Raw genomic sequence first — 19,535 nt, forward strand, 5'->3', positions numbered from 1 at the left:
AGTCAAGACTACGGCAGAAGTTAGCCGAGAACTGACGAGGCGTCGAGTGCTTCGTCGCGTTGACTTGATCAGTGATATCGTAAGGTCTTTCCTGTGAAGGCTAGGAATCTGACTCGGGAATCGTTGGCTGTGGATACGGAGCTGCATCCAAGCAGGAAAGATGTGTGATAATACCGGACAAAAGTGTGATTTACGTGTTCGACTGTGATCTCAGAGACAATGTGATCAGTTCTAATCAGGGTTTGGTGCGACGACGTTGCATCGTTTGAGCTGTGAATCTCACAGCACAGCTGCCGTTACCCATCGTGGCGCAGCGATGTCGGCAGCGAAAGCCTTCGGCGGGTTTTTGGAAAGAGATGTTCCTTCAACCTAGCCAAGGTAAAGATCTGACGAAGTCGTTGGTGCGTTGCCCAGTGTGGCAAACCATGCACAAGGTGGTGCATGTTGGATGTTTGGCCAGCCTTACCGTGATACTGCCTTAGTCATAATGAACCAAAGCGGAAGCAACGAAGCTAGTTTTAAGTTATGAATGTAATCGAGAAGTTGTTTGTTTCGTTCTGTTTTACTCAGGCATCTGCACCGTTGTTTGTTTCAAATACAGATGTTACTTGTTGCTAACCCTTGTGATAGTCGAGCTCATCTGCATTTGACCGCCGTCATCAAACGCAGATATGTCCCAGCTTTGTATCTTGTTTTTCCTGTTCCAATCGGCTAGCGCAAACCCATCTCTGCGTAGTCGCATCACTTTAACCCAACACGAAACTCGTGATACTGTTCAGGAAATGTGTATTTTCTTCTTCCTGGGCATTGTAAAAGCGTATACAGAATGTGCAATGATTCGATCTAAGGATATGTTAACTATATAGACAGGAATGACGAAGTAAGCGAGTACTTTCGCTGCACAAAGTAACGATCACCGTCTGTAATGACACCACGAATGTCAGATAACAGACGAGATAAGAGACTAGCACATCCAGACACTTCAAGTAGTGCAGTGAAACCAAGGCAGTACACAGTCAGTAGCTAAGAATATTCACCCAGATGACTGATTCACCTGTCTAGGTCACGGTGACATGGAACAATCAACAATAGGATAGAGGAGGAGCTACAACACCCTGAAGATCACGTCACCCCGAGCTGCTTCTCCACGTACCTACACACTGTACAAACTGCATAGCGGCGCTAGTCGCTACGCCCATGATCACCGTCGCCCAGTATAACTGCGCCTGAGCAATTCATAACAATCACGAGTCTGCATTTGATTTCAATCGGTCTGTCGTTATCAGCGCCTGTCAGATACTGTATGAGAAGCGCCCCTCATACAGTCAGGTAATCACACACATTTCCACTGTAAGTCAACGCACATCTCATCAATCACTGCCTGTATTGGCAACTGACCTTAGTAATTACTGCCCTCTCCGACCCTAGGGCTACCCAGTACACTTTCAGTCTACTCAACACTCGCAGTCACTGGCCTGTGGCCTGGCAACACCTTCAAGACGCGCAGCTACTGTGAATGAACTTACCAGCACGGACGAATTTCGAGCACACGTTGCCGATCAAATAAAGGTCAAGCTACACGGGACACTTTTTCGGTTTTTGATTTTTCGGTTTTTCGCTTTTTCGGTTCGATTTATCGCTTTTTCGCGTCGGTTTTTCGATTTTTCGGTTTATCGCTTCGTGACTTAAGTTTTTCGAGTTTCATTGATTTTTGTTTACTTGGAACGCGCTGTGCAGCCGCCAGCTCTTTTTATTTTGTTTGCAACCAGTGGAATGCGTTGGTCCCAGTTTTCCTAGGGGCTTTAGGGGTCTGTTTTGTTGTCTGTTTTAACAGGTGGAAATTACTTAAAATAGATCTCGTCTGTTTTGTAGAAGGAAATTGGCTTGACTAAACTTCCAGCAGCTACTAACCGGCGCCCCGCAGGGGCTCCTGGATTTCCACGCCCTGCTGGTAGGGGGAACACCCCTTCTAACTTGGCTCCTGAGCTACGTAGCGACACGCCGTAGGCGACACTTGAAAAAGCTAAAAAAAAAGGATCAAACTGCTTCGGCCATTTTCAGGTCAGCTGTAGGCCAAAAAGCAGGTCACCAAAGGTCATCGAAGGTAAAATGTCGCCAATATCTATAGGTCAAACTTCGATAATTTTCGACAAATCGGTCCATAGCTCAGGAATGGATAGAGCTATAGCGCCGCGGAGAGGCGCGATCAAACGTTCTTTTAACGTTCTTCCGCTAGCATGTCCTCATATTTGACGTAAGGTCCACGGTTTATCCTGCAGGGACATAAACGTCCAAAATAGACGACTCTGCAAAAACAGTTTTTCCGCAATAACTTTTGACTCTAAACTTGCACGAGCTTTTCTTCACCAGAAACGTGTTTCTCTGGTCAGAAGCTTCGAATGAACCTTAACCTGGCAGTTGCTGGGGTATTTCGCCACCCACCGTTTGCTGGGGGGGGGGGGGGGCGTTAAACGCCCCCAGCCGATAACTCGAGAACCAATAGGCGCAGCGAAACGCACAAGGCGGCAAACGAAAGAGCGCGACGAGACGCTTCAGATGAGTACTTTAAATTTGAATTTTGAGGTCACAGGTCGGGTCAAGGTCAGGTCAAACACCTGAAATCGGGCTTTCAGTAGCATGGACTTCCGGACTTCGCAATGGGCGCCTCTCGTCATAAACTCTGTCAAAACGGTGCACAATCCATCATATAAGGCCTACAAGAGTGTCAGCTGCATGTAGGGGTCAGTCAAGCATAGGTCAGGGTCAAGGTCAGGTCAACCGGGTAGGCACATATCCCCGAAAATCAAAACTGATATTCGCAGCCTGTGACGCATGTCTTATGGGTAATTTGGGGCGTAGAACACGATGGTGACATTCATTTTATCATATGTGTACGTGTTTGGCTAAAAAAGTTCAATTTAAGAAATGCATGTATCAAGGTCGTGAAGTAGTCACGAGAAATTGCCAAGATTCAGTTCAAGATTTTGGAAAATGCGGAACGATAATCAATAATCGAAGATAGCCATTTGATTGTTCATGGTATTGTCAGTCTAATGGCGTCTACGGCATGTCTGTATGTCTATTCTGTGATTTTATATGATTTTTTGAACATATGCCGTTTTTGGTCGAAAACTCAGAAATCATGACGTCACTAAAACCTCGATATCTCAAAAATTTTCCGACCGATTTTTTTGAAACTTTGTCACAATAAACTTCAATCAATTCCCTACAGGTACCCAAAATTTAGCGCGCCTGCGGCGCGCCGTTTTTATGCTATGGCCCGGCGAAAAAAGTGGGGCCTTTAACGCCCCCCCCCCCCCAGCAACTCGCGGGTTAAGCTAACTAGACTGGTCTAGGTCATGACCTGGCCGGAAAGTTCGTGATACATATCAGTCGATTTGTATCGTCCAGTGGAAGTTTGGAACACATCGAATGTGTTTTCATCGCTCTATAGTAGCATGCCTTTACCGAAATTTATTACCGAAGATTGTGCATACCTTTCGCGACCTGATATGACCTCAGGGCATAACAAGGGGTCACGGGTGCCATATTCCGGTTCATTGTGTCATGTGTACCTACTTGCATAGGCGTAGGAACAGCTGGAACATTCTGGGTGCAGAAATCCAACCATCGCCCGTGGAGCGGGGGGGGGGGAGGGGGTTAGGGAGAGGCACCGGGTATCTTATTCTCTCTCTATTTTGGACTGTATATCGCCACCGATATTAGAAAACGGTTTCATGCGGGAGGCTCATTGCGATCTTCGAGGGGTGTACGCAGTAGCGGCGGAACACCTTCAATTAACAGAGATGAATTGACCACATCTGGATGAATTTCAGGTCGAGGTCAGGTCAAAGTCAGGTCAAGTGAGGTCAAATTTTGAAGTTGGTTGTTAAGACCTAAAAAGGTGTCTATCTGATGCAGTTCTTCACGGCGAATCGAATGGTGCTATTTTGTTTCCGTACGAAGTCTAGAACTTCCAGAAAATTCATTTGTCAAAAATTTTGTGTCGTGACGTCATAAAATTTTGAATAACTCTCACATTTTCGGACCAATTAATCTAGAAATTGGTAAGTTGGTGCACATAGATCACTTCTCTGACATATATTCCGTTTTTTTCGATACACTAAAAATTTTGGGTTTATAATTATTTTCCCAAAAGTCGGTTTTTTGAAGAAAAAAGTTTTGGGCCAAAATTCAAAATTAAAAAAAAAACGAGATAGCCATTTGATAGACGAAGCGGAATCACGTATAGCCTTTTTTTGTTACGTCTTGATTTCTTTAAAAATGGAGATGCTAGCGGCGTCTAAAATGTTGCCGTTTTTAGGCGGAAATGGCGGACATGACGTCACTGAAACGTCATTTTCTCAAAAAACTTCCGATGGATTTCGCTCAAATTTTTAGGCAGCGTGTTAAATTGATGTATGACAAGGTTCCGAAAGTTTGACGTCGCTGGTGTGACGCGTTTAGAAGTTATTGGCGAAAAACGGGAGGGGGCAGATTCTGCCCCCCCCCCCCCAGCGGGGCGCGGGCTAGCAGGGCGCGGCTAGAAGCATGATGAACAGGTTTTACAAAAGATGAAATAAATGCGTGCATATATCTCGCATAATTAACCGCTATTCAATCCTTTCACGTGGATAATATGTGCATACCTACAATGAAATACTATTGAGCGATTACATTCCTTCCTTTCCATTAGGAGTACCGAAATGTGAATCGTCGGAAACATGCATCAGTATTACCACATCGTCACGTGCTGAAGCCAAAAAACCAAGATTACTTGGAAAAGCTGATTGTCGATCCAAACTTTTGGGTTGGACGAGTCGCTTCGTTTTTTCGCTTTTTCGATTTTTAGAGTCGCTTTTTCGCTTTTTAGAGTCGTTTTTTCGATTTTTCGCGTCGCTTTTTCGAGTTGCTGATTTCGTTTTTTCGGTTTCGCTGCCGTGGAGCTACACCAATGTTATCAAGTGAAGTTGATCGTCTACTGAAGCCGAAAAAGCGAAAAAACGAAAGGAAAAACCGAAAAATGTGTGCCGTGGAGCCTGTACTTAAGAAACGAGTATGTTCTACCTACACAAAACCCCGATAGCCTGCATGCGAGCAATATAATGAATACCATGGCTGCTCTTCGTTGGTAAAAGGCCTGATGGTAAGCAAAAAAAGCAATGGTAGCAAACACAAAAGCAAAAAATAAAAAACGAGAAGTGAAAGCACAAAATGAAGAACAGTTAGCTTAGCTACCCTTAAACAAATATAACTAAAAAATCAACAATCGTTGCATGGTGATCGCATATGTTGACCTGTCATTTATCCACCTGCCACGTTATCTATTAATCAGTCATATGTCATTTACCCGGCCTGCACTTGGATAAAAATCAGTTGGAATGCGTCTCAAATTCAACATAACCATCACAAAAAGCACACTTCAGCGGCGCTGGACGCCGATTGCTACAGTCCTCGTAGCCCGGAGGTCCGTTATCGTCTACGCACAGACTCTGCCGAAGCCTTCCGTGGGTCCAACAGCAGCTATCACACACAAAGCCTGTTGTGTGTTGACTATAGGAGCAGAATCGACTCCAACTTCTAGGACTGCCCCTGCTCCTGCGGTGACGCTAACGCCTACCCCTGCCACTCCTACCTCGCCACTCCTGTCCCTCCTGCTGCTCCCGCGGCGCCTACAGGCGGATTTTGGTGCCGCGCGGCAGTGCGAGGCGGACCAGCGCGGCGGCCGCCCCGCACCGACACAGCCATCATCTGTGTTTGCGCCGCTTCTGCGCCAGCTGCACCGAGCCGGCGTGGATGAGGGCCAGTCCGAACACGACCAACACCAGGCCAGACCACCAGAGCACGCCCAGCGTCTCACCAAACAGCACCTGAAACACCGTGAGGGGTTAGATCAGCAACAGAGGAAACCCAGCGTCTACCATACAGCACCTGGAACAACGGGAGGGGAGGAGAGCTAGCACCAGAGAACGTCCAGCGTCTCACCAAACAGCACCTGAGAGACCGAGAGGGGGGGGGGTCAGACCAGCACCATGAGGTACCACGTGGTCTGACCATCAGAGAACAGGCTGCTCTCGCACGACGGGGCGGGATAGGTCAGCATCGCCCGATCGGTGAGGGGAAAACACTACGCTGCCATTGTAAGGATTCTGACCAATTGACTGACCACGGTATATGGCCGAGCGGCAAAGTTGTTGATGACGGAATATATTTAAACATTCAGTTACTAGTTTCCTTGGAAGCCACCAGCCTTTATTGACGCCCTCCATCCAATGGCCCTCCCGATTCCGTACCACTGATATGGTTGGTTTCTTTCAGTTAACTGGCTGATGATGGGGCATGGTGAAGTTCCCTGGGTGATAACTGACATCAGTACCTGGCTGATGACGCGTTGTAGTTACCTGGCTGATGACGGCCGTGATGAGCATGTTGGAGGCGGTGGTGATAACGATAGCCTCCAGCGAGGATGCCGAGTGTCGCAGCGCCTTGCTGAAGGTGGTCCACAGCAGCGCGTTCACCAGCAGCGTCAGCACAAACATGGCCACCCGGAACAGGGTCACACGCTGTCGGCGGAGCGGGGAGGTCACAATCGGTCATCATTGGTCAAACCGGTTACAATCGGTCATAAGCAGTTACAGCCAGTCACCATCAGATCTGAATAACGTCGAAAACGAGCTACGAAGCCGGCGGAGCAGGGGTCGGTCACAATCAGCCACAATCGGCCATAAGCAGCCAGCCAGTCACTACCAGATCTGAACGACGTCGGAAAACAACCATAACCTGCCAGCGGAGCCAGGGGGAGGATCATTGTCGGTCACAGTTAGATCACAGACGCTCGATGGGATCAGAACACATAGTAAAGTCAGTCACACACCTGTCGGTGAGGAGGTCTCTGTCGGTCACCCTCGGTTCAGGCACGGCTGTTCAAAACCGGTCACAATCGGTTACGATTACAAATCCCTATCGGTGATCACCGATCACTGCTACTAAAGACTACCACATGTGTAAGTGGTCACCAACGGCCTCACCTCATCACAGAATCCCAGCTGAGGCTGCACAGCGCCGGAGAACATGAGGAACTTGGAGACCACCAGGCAGAGCCAGTGGGCCTCGCTGTACGAGGCGGCAAACTTGCCCGTGAGGCCGGCGGTGGCCGCGTACAGGCCGGCGTGCGCCGCGTGCCACACCCCCATCGGCTGTTGAGGGGAGGGAGGCGGGGAGGGGCAGGTAACACGAGTGATAGTCAGTTGAATAACGGGTCATATGCTCGGGAGAGATGAGCTGATGTGTAAATTTGATGCTGCATGAAATGGGCTTGTATCTAAACCAAAATGTTTCATGCAAATTGTGTGTCATGAGGAGATCTCAAACCATTTAAAGCATTTCCTATATATCTGATTTATGTGTTCCACATAGATACATAACACCTACCCCTTGCATTTGCCAAATTCACACACAGACTTCCAATCTATTGCTGCAACACAACACTGATTACTGAATGCATGAAACCATGTAAATATCTATCATTCATTTTGCTATGAAACTAAATATGTGCAGTGAAACAAAGTGGAATCAGTTTATCAGCTATGGTTGGAAGCTGAAATGCACAGCAGATAATACACATACCTGCATTTTGTATGCACCAAGTGCAGGAGCTTCTACAGGTATTTTATTAGGTTTACGGAAAATAGATTAGCTCAAAATACCACTTGAGCTCAAATTTGAGTACCACCTGCAAAAAGTGACATATTGAATGAGACACAATATCAATTCATCAGCTTTGCTAGCTTTGAAACTTCCCCATGTTTCCTTGTTCTGAAATATAAATATCTAAAAAAAAGTTCAGTGCATCTGGGGATTTCTAAATCAGCTCTTCAAAAAGGCCACTGGCCCCATGTCTAATTTCTAAATCAGCTCTGCCTCTGACTGTCTTCACCTGAGAAACTTTGCTTTACCTTATTCTTCAAATAAGGTTTGTGCTCCAGGGTGAGGGTCAGAATAAAATTAAAACTGACATATCAGGAAGCCAGGTAAATAAGTGAACACTCTTCTCTTTTTTCTATTCTTCCATTCCTCTATTCCAGAATGTTGTAGCAAGCTTGAAATTCCAGGAATGGAAGGGCAGAGTTGTTACAGTATAAAAAGTGCATCAGACTAAGGAACTTCTGTTACATTAATATATTGCTGGTTTATTTCTCTGCTCTTGTTATTTTTTTACATTAAAGCAGGCTAGTCTAGCCTATAATACCCATATTGGTCTAGCCAATAGCCATGGTCCAGCCCAATGCATTAGTACAACCAGCCAGTTCCAGTATCTATAGCAATATTTGGCTAGTGGTCAGGCTCCTCCTACCAACCACTAAGCATATGTTCTAGCCTGTTTATGCCTAGTTCCAGCTTGTTAGTCCCTCCTCTAAACCTACAGTTATGGGACGAGGTAGTAGGTAGGTAGTTAGGTACCAATATTCATCCCAGCCCACCAGGCCGAGGCCCTCAACCGAATCCCCCACTCCCCAGTGCTAGAGCATGTCACTTGTCCCAGCATGCCAGTCTTCTGCCCCAGTCCACCAATTATTTTAACCCATTAAAAACCAGCTATCTCCACTCTCTGATACTCCATGGCCGGTGAAATTTCAAATGCTAATGGACTATCGCCTCCACTGGCGCCAAAGAAATCTTTAATCATCCATTTGGACCTAAATTTCTTCCTCCAACCATGCTGCGCCAAAATTTTGGCACAGTGTATTTAGGGCCTTGGGCACAGTTATGCTGGGCGCTGCGCTGATATTTTGGTGCAATCGCCGGACATGTCAATGCCGTTTTCGGACATTACGCCAGACATGGGACACGCCTAAGAGCTGGACTTTTTGATGACGTATTCGGGTGACGTCATGTCGTGTGTGACGTTTCGTGAGCAGGTAAGGAAAAGTCACCACCGCTGGCGAACATTGGTGCGGTAACTGGCAAACACAAATGCTGCGCAGAAAAGACAAATGTGTAACTTCACAACATTCGTTCGGATGACAATGTCAAGGCGAATAAAGAAGTTCTTCATGCGATTGTTAGTTATCTGTCGTGCTATTTTAGTATGATTGTTATTAGCAGTTGTTTTGTGAAATGTATTATCAAAATCAATGTTTATTGAACGCAGATTCAGTTTATTTTCAGATGTACCTAGGTACCCTTACACTTCACTCATCTCAAGCTGTTCAAACACCCTTGACAAAGTCGATTAAGATGAAACGTTGGGTATAATTTATACTGTGTTTTCGCTGCATTATTAACATATTCATCATATATACAATATAAGGGCCACATACTTTTTACAGGGAGACATGTCAGACAGCCCAGTAGGATGAGGCTTCGTCAAGCGTCATTTTTAGCAACGCTTTTCTTGCTTAAAATCCAGTCTGCAAAACATGGCAGGGCTTCAGCTTACACTTTGGCTTACACTTGACTCCCAGCTGTTGTGTCTTTGCTATGCGATGTTAAACATATAAAACATCTTACTATTCATGTATGCGCCATGACTCATGTAATCTTTTCACAGCCAAGACGCTCCTAAGGTACTGGGAATGTGGGGAGTGCAGCAGCATCAGTGCAGCACCGATGGTCGGATGCGACGGCTGCGATAAATGGTACCACTTCCGTTGTGCGGGACTGACTAAGAAGCCAGGTAAGCGCAAATGTTTTCTGTCTCAGTATTTTTGTTGCAGCTATAGTGATCAATGAAATATTTTCCGCACTGTTCAGCCAAACATGTATTTCAAACAATCTGCTTCCCAACCGAGGGCGTCGCCACGGGGGGGGGACGGAGGGGATCTCGTCCCCTCCACTTTTTTAAATTTTAACATTACGCATATGGCGTTGCATGGAAAGAATCGACTTGAAATGATCCTCGTCCCCTCCAAAATGGTCAATGTCCCCTCCAGTCGTCGCACCGTGGCGTCGCCCCTGTTCCCAACTACACAAATTTAGTCAAACAATGTGCCAATATGGAATTTTCAGGTTCAGTTGAATGAAATAGGAACAATGATAATTGTAGATTACGTATACGTGCAAGAGAGGAAAACAGAATTCATTGTATTGCTTGTCCTTCACCGATAATGTTATTTTTCCATTTCTAGAAACACCGACATGGCGATGCAGGTGGTACTGCCTGGTGAGGCCGCGGTCTCCGGAATCGCCTGCAGACGAAGTCACCTGGCGTCCATCTGCACATCACTTGCAGCAGTGAGGCCTGCTGACAGCGTCTGGCAGTGTCGGCAACGTGCCGGACAGCTATCTGGAGTCCTGCTCACCGCAGGTCGCCGACAGGAGGGGCGACGCATCGTCTCCGAGGTCGCCTCAGCAGCAGTGAGACCCCACTGGCCGTCTTCTTAGGCTTCAACTAGATTGCGAACAACCTATGCTGAGACAACGCCCATGACGTGTGATCCGGTACCGCTACCGCACTGCGTGCCTGTGCCCGCCGTGAGCCGCTAGTGCATAGGTTCGACCATGAGAATATGTGTTTATGTTGCTTTTTATACTATTGTTTATACGTTGAAGTGACGAATTGTTTATTTTTCGCAAGCCTCCGCTGTCCGGTTGCCTGCAGCTCCATGCAACGCCAGCTGTACTGTTGTTTTAATGTTGTCTCTCCGCTCAGCTGTACTGTTGCCTCTCCGCTCATAACAACCTATGCTGAGACAACGCCCATGACGTGTGATCCGGTACCGCTACCGCACTGCGTGCCTGTGCCCGCCGTGAGCCGCTAGTGCATGGGTTCGACCATGAGAATATGTGTTTATGTTGCTTTTTATACTATTGTTTATACGTTGAAGTGACGAATTGTTTATTTTTCGCAAGCCTCCGCTGTCCGGTTGCCTGCAGCTCCATGCAACGCCAGCTGTACTGTTGTTTTAATGTTGTCTCTCCGCTCAGCTGTACTGTTGCCTCTCCGCTCATATATGACACCCTCTATATGAATGGCACTACTGATTGTCACACCCACTGTCCGTATTGTCCGTAGTGGTGTCTACGCCCATGTTAATACAGCGTGCAGAATCCATATTCTATTGAGGAGAGTTGAGCCAAGTGACCATAGGCTCGGGAAGAGAGCAACGTGGAGGCCCACTGCCCCTTCCCGGCCCCCACTGGGGGCGCCAGCCACTTCAACTTTTGACTGGATGTCAAGAGCGTCGCCACGAGGGGAACGAGTCGCCGGCCAGCCAAGGTAGCCAACGGCGTGTGAAGGTTGCCTGACCTCGAGGAAACTGAGATGGCACCAACGGAGGTTTTGTTAAGTAGGCGACCAAAATTCGAGCGGCAGCAACCTGGGCACCTTCACAGATAGCAGTGCCGCGTATCAGGGCGCCTTCGACGTTGAGCTGGGCGTCGATCATCAGGACGCCGGGGGAATATGACCCAATATCCCCCGTAAATATGTGCCTCGGAAGGGAGACCCAACCATAAAACTGAAAGCTCGCCGTATTTTATCCACTATTTTTCGAGCAGGTCCATAGATTTCCGTCCTCAAAAGTGCGGGGATATTCCCCAGTGTTTGAGTTGGATGGGACTATAGTGGCGTTTACACCGACAGGAGATTCCCATTGCCGGCTGTGGGAAACTACTGTCGGTGTAAACGCCATTCATATTCCTGCGTCACCCCTGTGGGGACGCCCTTACTCTATGGTGCCGAGCTTATCAATTTGGATATCAATGGAATCAAAATCTCTTATCGATCGATGAAGAACTAAATTACCCCGACCCGGAGAGCGTCTTTGGAATCAAAGCAGTAGCACATGACGCATGACTTCAGGCAAATAAATCCTTCTTGTCTGAAATAAAACATTTGTGTATTGATAAGCACGTTTTATAAGCAATGGTAGCAAGATTCTCCATGTATTTGGTTAAAGTGATAATTTAGTAGCAGAAACTTACCGTCGCATTTCGTTTTTTGGATTAATAATTTATATTGCCAGAACTAGCAACATGTCTCTTCACTCAACAATAATTACAAAAGTGAAAAAGAAATGATAAATTGCTTATATTTTGGTGAAACTAAAAATAAATTCAGCACATATTTTTTTTACAGCGTTGAAGTCCAGCTCCAAAGGACAGCTGACGATCGTAGCCGAGCAGGCTGTTTGGTACTTCTTCACTACTTCTTAAAAGTACCCGTTAGTACCGATCATGTCTCACATAATAAGCTATTGGAACAAAAATATCCATGTTCTTCTAATTATTCTCCTTTCACACTTTAAATAAATACTTTAGAAATGCATTTACTAATTAATTTCACAAAAACGGCTTGAAATTTTACAACGTCAAAATACTTATTCCAATTTCCACCACGAAACCACCACTATATTACTTGCTTACAGACCCGTGCGCACAGTGCGCGCAGTTTTATCGTGACGTCAGAGGGTGCTTCCTCAGTGGCGCCCCCTGGCGGGGAACGCGTGCAAAAAGTCCAGCTCTTAGGCATGTCCCAGACATGTCAACAGTAGCATGGATTTTTTCCAGTCTGGCCTCCATTGGATATAGCGGTGTAATATAATGCCTAGTTAATACTCATAACCAAACGGTAACAAATGGTGGGATAACTTGACTGCATTAGAATGGTTTTTTCATGGCATTGATTGGAACCGCAATTTTCATTCCTTGCAAAATGAAGATAAGGATGAGGATGATGAGTTGCACATAAATATCAATGTTTGTGCAGTTACACGTATATCTTCAACTATACAATTTTCTAGCCTGTCCCCTCGGCCCGCACCTCACACCAGTGTTGCCGCGGCCAGATTTTACAGCGTACCAGGATCGCATCTAATTCGTACCAGATTGGCTGTTTCTGGCTGCGTAGTGCGTACCGTACCAGATCGCAGTAAGTCAACTTGTTATTAATTCAGTACTTTAAAATAGCCACAATTTCGGTATATTCATGCCAGCAAGTAATTTATGGCTCATTTGACCCCGTAGTTCGACCCATTCGTCTCCCCGCGTCGCTCCTTGAAAGGCAGAAAGGCCGAAGGCGCTCTTCTGAAAGCTCCCGAATTGTATCCTACTTAAAATTGGCATAAAAATAGAGAAATCGAAATCCTGCCTTCGAGAGGGGGTACTCCAGTTGAGACTGGCGATTGCACCCAGGATCCTAGCTTACACCCATAATCCGAAAATTGCCACAGTGATATTGCCCAGCCTGCAGCCGGCGGACCGTCCTTGGCGATTGGCAATGGTACTTGGCAGCCGGCGTGGCGCGCGAATTTCACACTTGTTTACTTCTGCTAGCACACAACAGGAATAGGTATTAATAATTCTGAATCCGATGCATGACAAATTATGATGATAAATTTAGAAGCACCATCCCTCTGGACTAAAAGAATTGTTTTGTCTTTTACTTATATTGAAAGAAATATTAAAATGCCAAAAAATGCATTTCGACGAAAAAGTACCAGATTTCGTTTAGGCGTACCCAGTAGGGTTGTTCAAAAAAACCGAATTTTGGAAAAGTATACGGGCTCATAGCTCATGTGGTGCGGTATTCTTTGCTGAGTCCAATGATGCCCTTTTTTCTGAAAAGTATCAACTGTTAGGGGTTCCTCAAACGGCTTAAAGAGGACCATGTTACGTCCGCCTACCGGCCGGTGTCCATAAGGGCGAGAATTCGACGCCGCGCACGGGCGGCAGCGCCTTATCGGCACCGCGCGCCACGACATCTGCCGGGCGGCCGGCCGGGCGGTGGGAAGTTATAAGTGGGTGGTCTTTATCACGCGATAGGGGTGCGCTATCCCATGTTTTCGGGGCGGAAAGTTTCAGTGCAGCATCGGTGCGTCTGCCACCGGGTGGTCTGTGTCGATGGTACAGAAAATAAGTCAAACAGAGCTAGAAAAGAGTGAGTGGTTCTGGGTAGTTGCCTCGAAACAATCCGTTTCAATAATACAGCTGCCTTCTTAACGTACTGTATCACTTTTTAATTCTTCAAAAAGCAAGCTCTGAGCAATAACAGACTTCTTTGCATTGCTGTTGACAATTCAAGCTGCTTTTGGACGGTGGCTCGCAGCCCCAATATGCTGCCGCGTAACTCTATTCCAACGACGAAACGGCAACTTAGCGAGAATCGAAAATTTAACAAAGTAGGTACAACAAGAGCTGGCAAGGCTCCTGCATTGGTCTATCCGTCATGAGTGACACACCGGGGTAATGTGTCACGTCAGGGCAGAGCTGTGTTCTATGCCGGGTCTGGATTCGGGTCTTGATCGGCATCGGTGGGCACGGCCGCCCTGGCCGGACTGCCGGCGTCGCTTATGCTCGAAGGATTGGATAAACGGCGCTTGATTTATATGAGTAGGTAGGTACTCCGGCTAATGTCTCTACTCATGCCTCACTTCGTCACACTGTCAGGGTGGCCACCCTGTCATTCCCAGACATGTTATGCTTTCTTTCGACCTGCTAATCTAAGTTAAACCCTGGCGTCGATTCTGTTGCCCCAGCATCTATATCAACGTATCTGAAGAATAATGACATTGGTGACGCCTATGCTCGTCAAAGCCACCTCCAAACTTGGGCCGATGACTGTCGGGTCTCCTCTAAATTATGTCCTTGTGCATACTGCATTGCCAGCCCCTGCTGTACGTATGTCGTATATCGTGAATTTTCGATTCTCGCGAAGTTGCCGTTTCGCCGTTGGAATAAAGTTGGGCGGCAGCATATTGGGGGTGCGAGCTACCGTCCAAAACTAACGTAAATTGTCAACAGCAATGCAAAGAGGTGTGTTATTGCTCAGAGTTTGCTTTTTGAAGAATGAACAAGTGATACGGTACGTTAAGAAGGCAGCTGTATTCTTAAAAAGGACTGCTTCGAGGCAACTACCCAGAATTACTCACTCTTTTCTAGCTCTGTTTGACTTATTTTCTGTACCATCGAAACAGACCACCCGGTGGCAGACGCACCGATGCTGCACTGAAACTTTCCGCCCCGAAAACATGGGATAGTGCACCTCTATTGCGTGATAAAGACCACGCACTTATAACTTCCCACCGCCCGGCCGGCCGCCCGGCAGATGTCGTGGCGCGCGGTGCCGATAAGGCGCTGCCGCCCGTGCGCGGCGTCGAATTCTCGCCCTTATGGACACCGGCCGGTAGGCGGACGTAACATGGTCCTCTTTAAGCTGTTTGAGGAGCCCCTAACAGTTAATACTTTTCAGAAAAAGGACATCATTGGACTCAGAAAAGAATACCGCACCACATGAGCCATGAGCCCGTATACTTTTCCAAAATTCGGTTTTTTTGAACAACCCTAGTACCCAGGCGTACCGCCGTACCAGAAAGGTCGAAAAAGTACCAGATCTGGTACTAAAGTACCAGTACGGCAACACTGCCTCACACATTTTTTTTTTTTTTTTTTTTTTTTTGCTCGGTCGGCCTAGTGCCATACCCGAGCAGGGGGCAGTTACTCCGGCAATTTTCGCCGGGCAGCAAGTCTTACGTTAAACCGGTTTATGTGAACCCGGTAGCAAAAACAACGTGGGATCCTATCTTAATGTGGAATCAAAGCTAAGGGAGGTACTTACGTGTATAGCCAAAGAGCCGAGATGTCTGGAGTCGCAAACACAACAGTGGGAATGACTTTTATTAACAATACATAATAGACATGAACACTTGTGAGCTGGTGTCAGTGTAATGGAGCCGGGAAGCTTTCATCGCACTGACAGAAGGTATAAGACCTTCTAGGCTCCAGCCCCCCGGTGGGGCCTTGTTGTGGGGTGTAATAGTCGGGCGAAAAAGTCCTAAATAATAAAAAACCCGACGCCTAACGCAAAGGGCAAAAACCTCGCACCTAAGCCAAAACGGCGCGAGGGAAAAAGCCCTGTAACCGCGATTAATTAATGTGTGAGTTTGGGGGTGAGCCGGGAGACGAGGGCTCTGATTAGCGTTTTAGGGGCGGCAGCCGCGGCCCTAACACGCTAAAGGCTCTTGATGATCCGAGCGTCGGCGAGAAAGACGAACAGAAGGTCGTGGATATCCGGATGAGTGTCGCCCAGGAGAGTCGGAAGGTCGAGAGAGAGTCCATGTGTGCTAATGTATTGTACTATATGTCTGCGGTGTTGGTGTAGGTGTGGGCAGTGGAGGAGGAAGTGTGAGATGGTGTAGCGTGGGTGGTCGCGGCAGTGGTGGCATATGGGTGGAGGTGCTCTGTCCAGGATGTAGTTGTGGGTGAGTTGGGTGTGGCCGAGCCGGAGCCTGGCTAGGACTCTCTCTTTGATCCTTGTGTTTTGATGGGAAGAGTAGAAATGGCAAAGTTTCGGTTTAATGGAGAAGAGATGTGGTGTATGATCAGCTATCCAGCATTTTTGGCGATATCTCTGGAAGGCACGGAAGAGCGAAGACAGAAAATCCGGAAGGGGGAGAGCGAGATGATTTCGAGATGGGAGATGAAGACCTTCTTTGGCTAGCTTGTCCGCTTTTTCATTCCCCTGTATTCCAACGTGGGACGGAATCCACAGGAGAATGACGTGTTTGTTTTCATCGGTAAAGCCAATAATCATCTTTTTTATTTTATAAACGATTTCGTTTTTTTTCCATTTTTCTGTGAGCTATTGCCTTTACCGATGAAGCTGAGTCTGTGCAGATCACAGCCTTTTCTATGTTTTGCGACGAGACATATTTGAGTGCTGAGTGAATGGCTATCAACTCAGCACTAAATATGCTATGGTCATCGTGTAGCCTACTTGTTTTGTTATGATGGTCAGATGTGACTGCGGCTGCCGTCCTCCCGTCACAAACTGAACCATCTGTATATATGTATGCATAGTCTTTATGTTCTTCTTTATGCTCATAGAAAAGTTGAATGCTTTCTTGTTTTGTGACTTTTGATTTTGCCTCTGCGTACAGGAATGCAATATTCTCTATGGCTGGCAGAAAGAAAGAAGAGATGGGTGGCCGATGAAAAATAGATGGAAAATCCAACTGGAAATCACTAAGTGTCCTTTCTATGCGATAGGCGATTATCTGGTATTTGAGTTGGGCCGTTGTGGGAGGGTCGTCCGTATATCGATTGGAGACAATGCGGTGCGAAGGCGAATAAGGGGACAAGAAAGTGCGCGCATAGAAGCGAAGGAGTTGGAGTTTACGGCGGTGAGAGAGAAGAGGAATATTACATTCTGCGTGGAGAGCCTTGATATTTGTGGTGCATTGGGCTCCTGTAACTATACGCAGGGCCTTATTTTGTATAACTTGAAGTGATTCGATCTGTTTAGAAGCTATATCATCAAATAGAAAACTGTTGTAATCCAGGATAGGACGGATTAGGGAAGTGTATAGGTTAAGGAGGGTGCTGCGATCAGCACCCCAATCCTTTCCTGCTATACACTTAAGTATGTTGAGGCGCCTAGTGCAACGCATTTTAACGTCTTCAAAGTGATGTTTAAAGGAGAGTCTACTATCTAGTGTGATGCCGAGATATTTGAACGTTTTAACGTATTTGATAGTTTGGTTCTTTACTTTAAGTTCGGTATCAAATTTAAAACGGGACTTATGGGAGAATATAAGTGCTACTGTTTTGCTGGGCGACAAGACTAGGCCCCATTTATCGCACCAGCTATTAATATCCTCCATTGCGTTTTGAACGGAGGCAAAAGCCGAGTCAATGTTTCTTCGCGTTACCCAAATGGCCACATCATCGGCAAAAATAGAATGCTTAAGGCTACTAGGTGGGTTTTGAAAAAGGTCGTTAATCATAATAAGGAAGAGGGTTGGGGGGAGGACACTGCCCTGAGGGAGGCCGTGATCCTGATTAAGTTTGGGAGAAAATGTGTTACCGCATCGTACGTTAAATGTTCTATCTTTGAGGAAATTAGAGATATAATGGGCCATGTGGCCGCGAATACCTGTCTTATGAAGTTTGATCAGAAGGGCTTGTTTATTTACTTTATCAAAGGCGTTTTGAAAATCAATGAAAACTGCAAATGTATACATGTCATTTTGGAAGCCCTTCTGGATGTCATCAATGAGGTGGACTATATTGTCTGCCGTGGAGCGGCCAGACCTAAATCCTGTTTGATGTGGAGAGAGGAGGTAGTTACCTTCTAGATATGCCCTAATCCGTCCATTGACCATATGTTCTGTCAATTTAGCAGCGCAACTGGTTAGGGATATAGGTCTATAACTAGAGGGGGAGGAGGGTGGTTTGGAGGGTTTAAGGATGGGGACGATGGTACTGTTTCTCCAGCTCTCGGGGTACAAATTGTTTTCCCATAGATTATTAATTACTATCAAAAGGTTTTCAAGGCCGGATTCAGAAAGATTTTTGAAGAAAGGATAGGCTATCTGATCCGGCCCTACCGACGTTTCACCACATCGAGATATGGCGTGTCTAAGTTCGAACAAGTCAAAGTGCTTGTTATAATTTTCAGTATTTGCTGAGTCGAAGGAGAGGGTGTCGAGTGTTGTGTTAAAGCTGTCATGTTGTACTTGTGTGTATTGTTGAGCAGAAGATATTCGTGCGTAATGTTGGGCGAATTGTGTCGCAACTTCAAGGGGAGTGGCGTAGTGGGTGTTGTTAATGTAGAGATGAGGAATTTTGTAAGTTGTGCTGCGCCTTGTAGAAAAAACTCTAATTAGCGACCAGATTTTAGAAAGGGGAGTAAATCTATTAAAGTTGTTAGAGAAGGAGTGCCATCCTTCTTGTTTTGCTTTAAGTATCATTTGTGAAGCATCATATCGGGCCTTCCGGAGTGCATTTTCATGGTAATCGCAAATACATTTGTTAAAGACTCGTAAGGCACGCTTCCGCAGAGCTACAGCTCGATTGCAGTCAGCGTTCCACCAAGGGGCAGCTTTGTTTTCACGTGGGGGGTGGGTATGGGGAATATTTTGGTGAGCAGCAGCGAGAATCACGTTTAAAAAGGTGTTGATGTCAGGGAGAGGGGTGGGAGTGTGTTCATCTATATGTTTTTGAAAGGAGGCCCAATCAGCTTTCTTAAAGTTCCAACGAGGAAGAAATGTAAAATTGGCTTGTCCTGAAGGGACATTAAGTTGATAGTGAATGGGATAATGGTCGCTAAACAATGTATCATCTCCGACGTGTTGAGTGAAAAGTGTCGCGGTGTTAGTGTCTGTGAAGGCCAAGTCGATGACGGAGTGTATGACTTGACCTTGGTTGCGTCTGGTGAAAGTGGGTGTGCGGTTGTTAATGCAAATGAGATCAAGTGAATCCATTATCTTATCAATTAGTGTTCCGCGCGCGTTGTTCGTTGTTGAGCCCCAGGATCTGTGGTGGGCATTAAAATCTCCTAGTATTAGGCAGGGGTGGGGAAGCTGGACAAACAGTTGGCGGAGTTCAGAGGAGGAAAAGCGGTGGCTAGGGGAAAGGTACAGGGAAAGGATGGCAAGGTCATGTTGCGCTATTTTGACTTGAGCTGCGACCGCGTTAAGCGTGGTGCGGAGCTGAATTTCGTGGTGCAAGAGGTTATTAGCAATATAGAGGGCCGAGCCGCCTCGGCGGGGTTTTTCATTTACGTTATTTGTATATAAAGTATATCCACGTATGTT

The 19,535-nt window shown here is 46.6% G+C and overlaps 1 protein-coding gene across 4 annotated transcripts; it reads right to left on the reverse strand.

The window, feature by feature from the left end:
* Positions 1 to 5,422: 5,422 nt before the first annotated feature.
* LOC122366958 (transmembrane protein 42-like) lies at positions 5,423 to 12,755 on the reverse strand. Of its 4 annotated transcripts, none has more exons than XM_043339651.1 (5): positions 12,734 to 12,755; positions 7,627 to 7,732; positions 7,029 to 7,196; positions 6,402 to 6,563; positions 5,423 to 5,870 (listed from the first exon to the last, which is right to left on the reverse strand). In XM_043339651.1, exons 2-5 carry the CDS (start codon positions 7,630 to 7,632, stop codon positions 5,748 to 5,750), a joined length of 459 nt encoding a protein of 152 aa, XP_043195586.1. In that variant the 5' UTR covers positions 7,633 to 7,732; positions 12,734 to 12,755; the 3' UTR covers positions 5,423 to 5,747. The 4 variants fall into 4 exon arrangements, with proteins under 4 accessions (XP_043195586.1, XP_043195588.1, XP_043195589.1 ...); XM_043339653.1 differs by having other exon boundaries at positions 12,714 to 12,752; XM_043339654.1 differs by lacking the exon at positions 12,734 to 12,755 and adding an exon at positions 8,697 to 8,747.
* Between the last annotated feature and the right edge of the window lie 6,780 nt (positions 12,756 to 19,535).

Source organism: Amphibalanus amphitrite, unplaced genomic scaffold (assembly GCF_019059575.1).
Source record: "Amphibalanus amphitrite isolate SeventyFive unplaced genomic scaffold, NRLGWU_Aamphi_draft 000841F_arrow, whole genome shotgun sequence".
Taxonomy (NCBI): domain Eukaryota; kingdom Metazoa; phylum Arthropoda; class Thecostraca; order Balanomorpha; family Balanidae; genus Amphibalanus; species Amphibalanus amphitrite.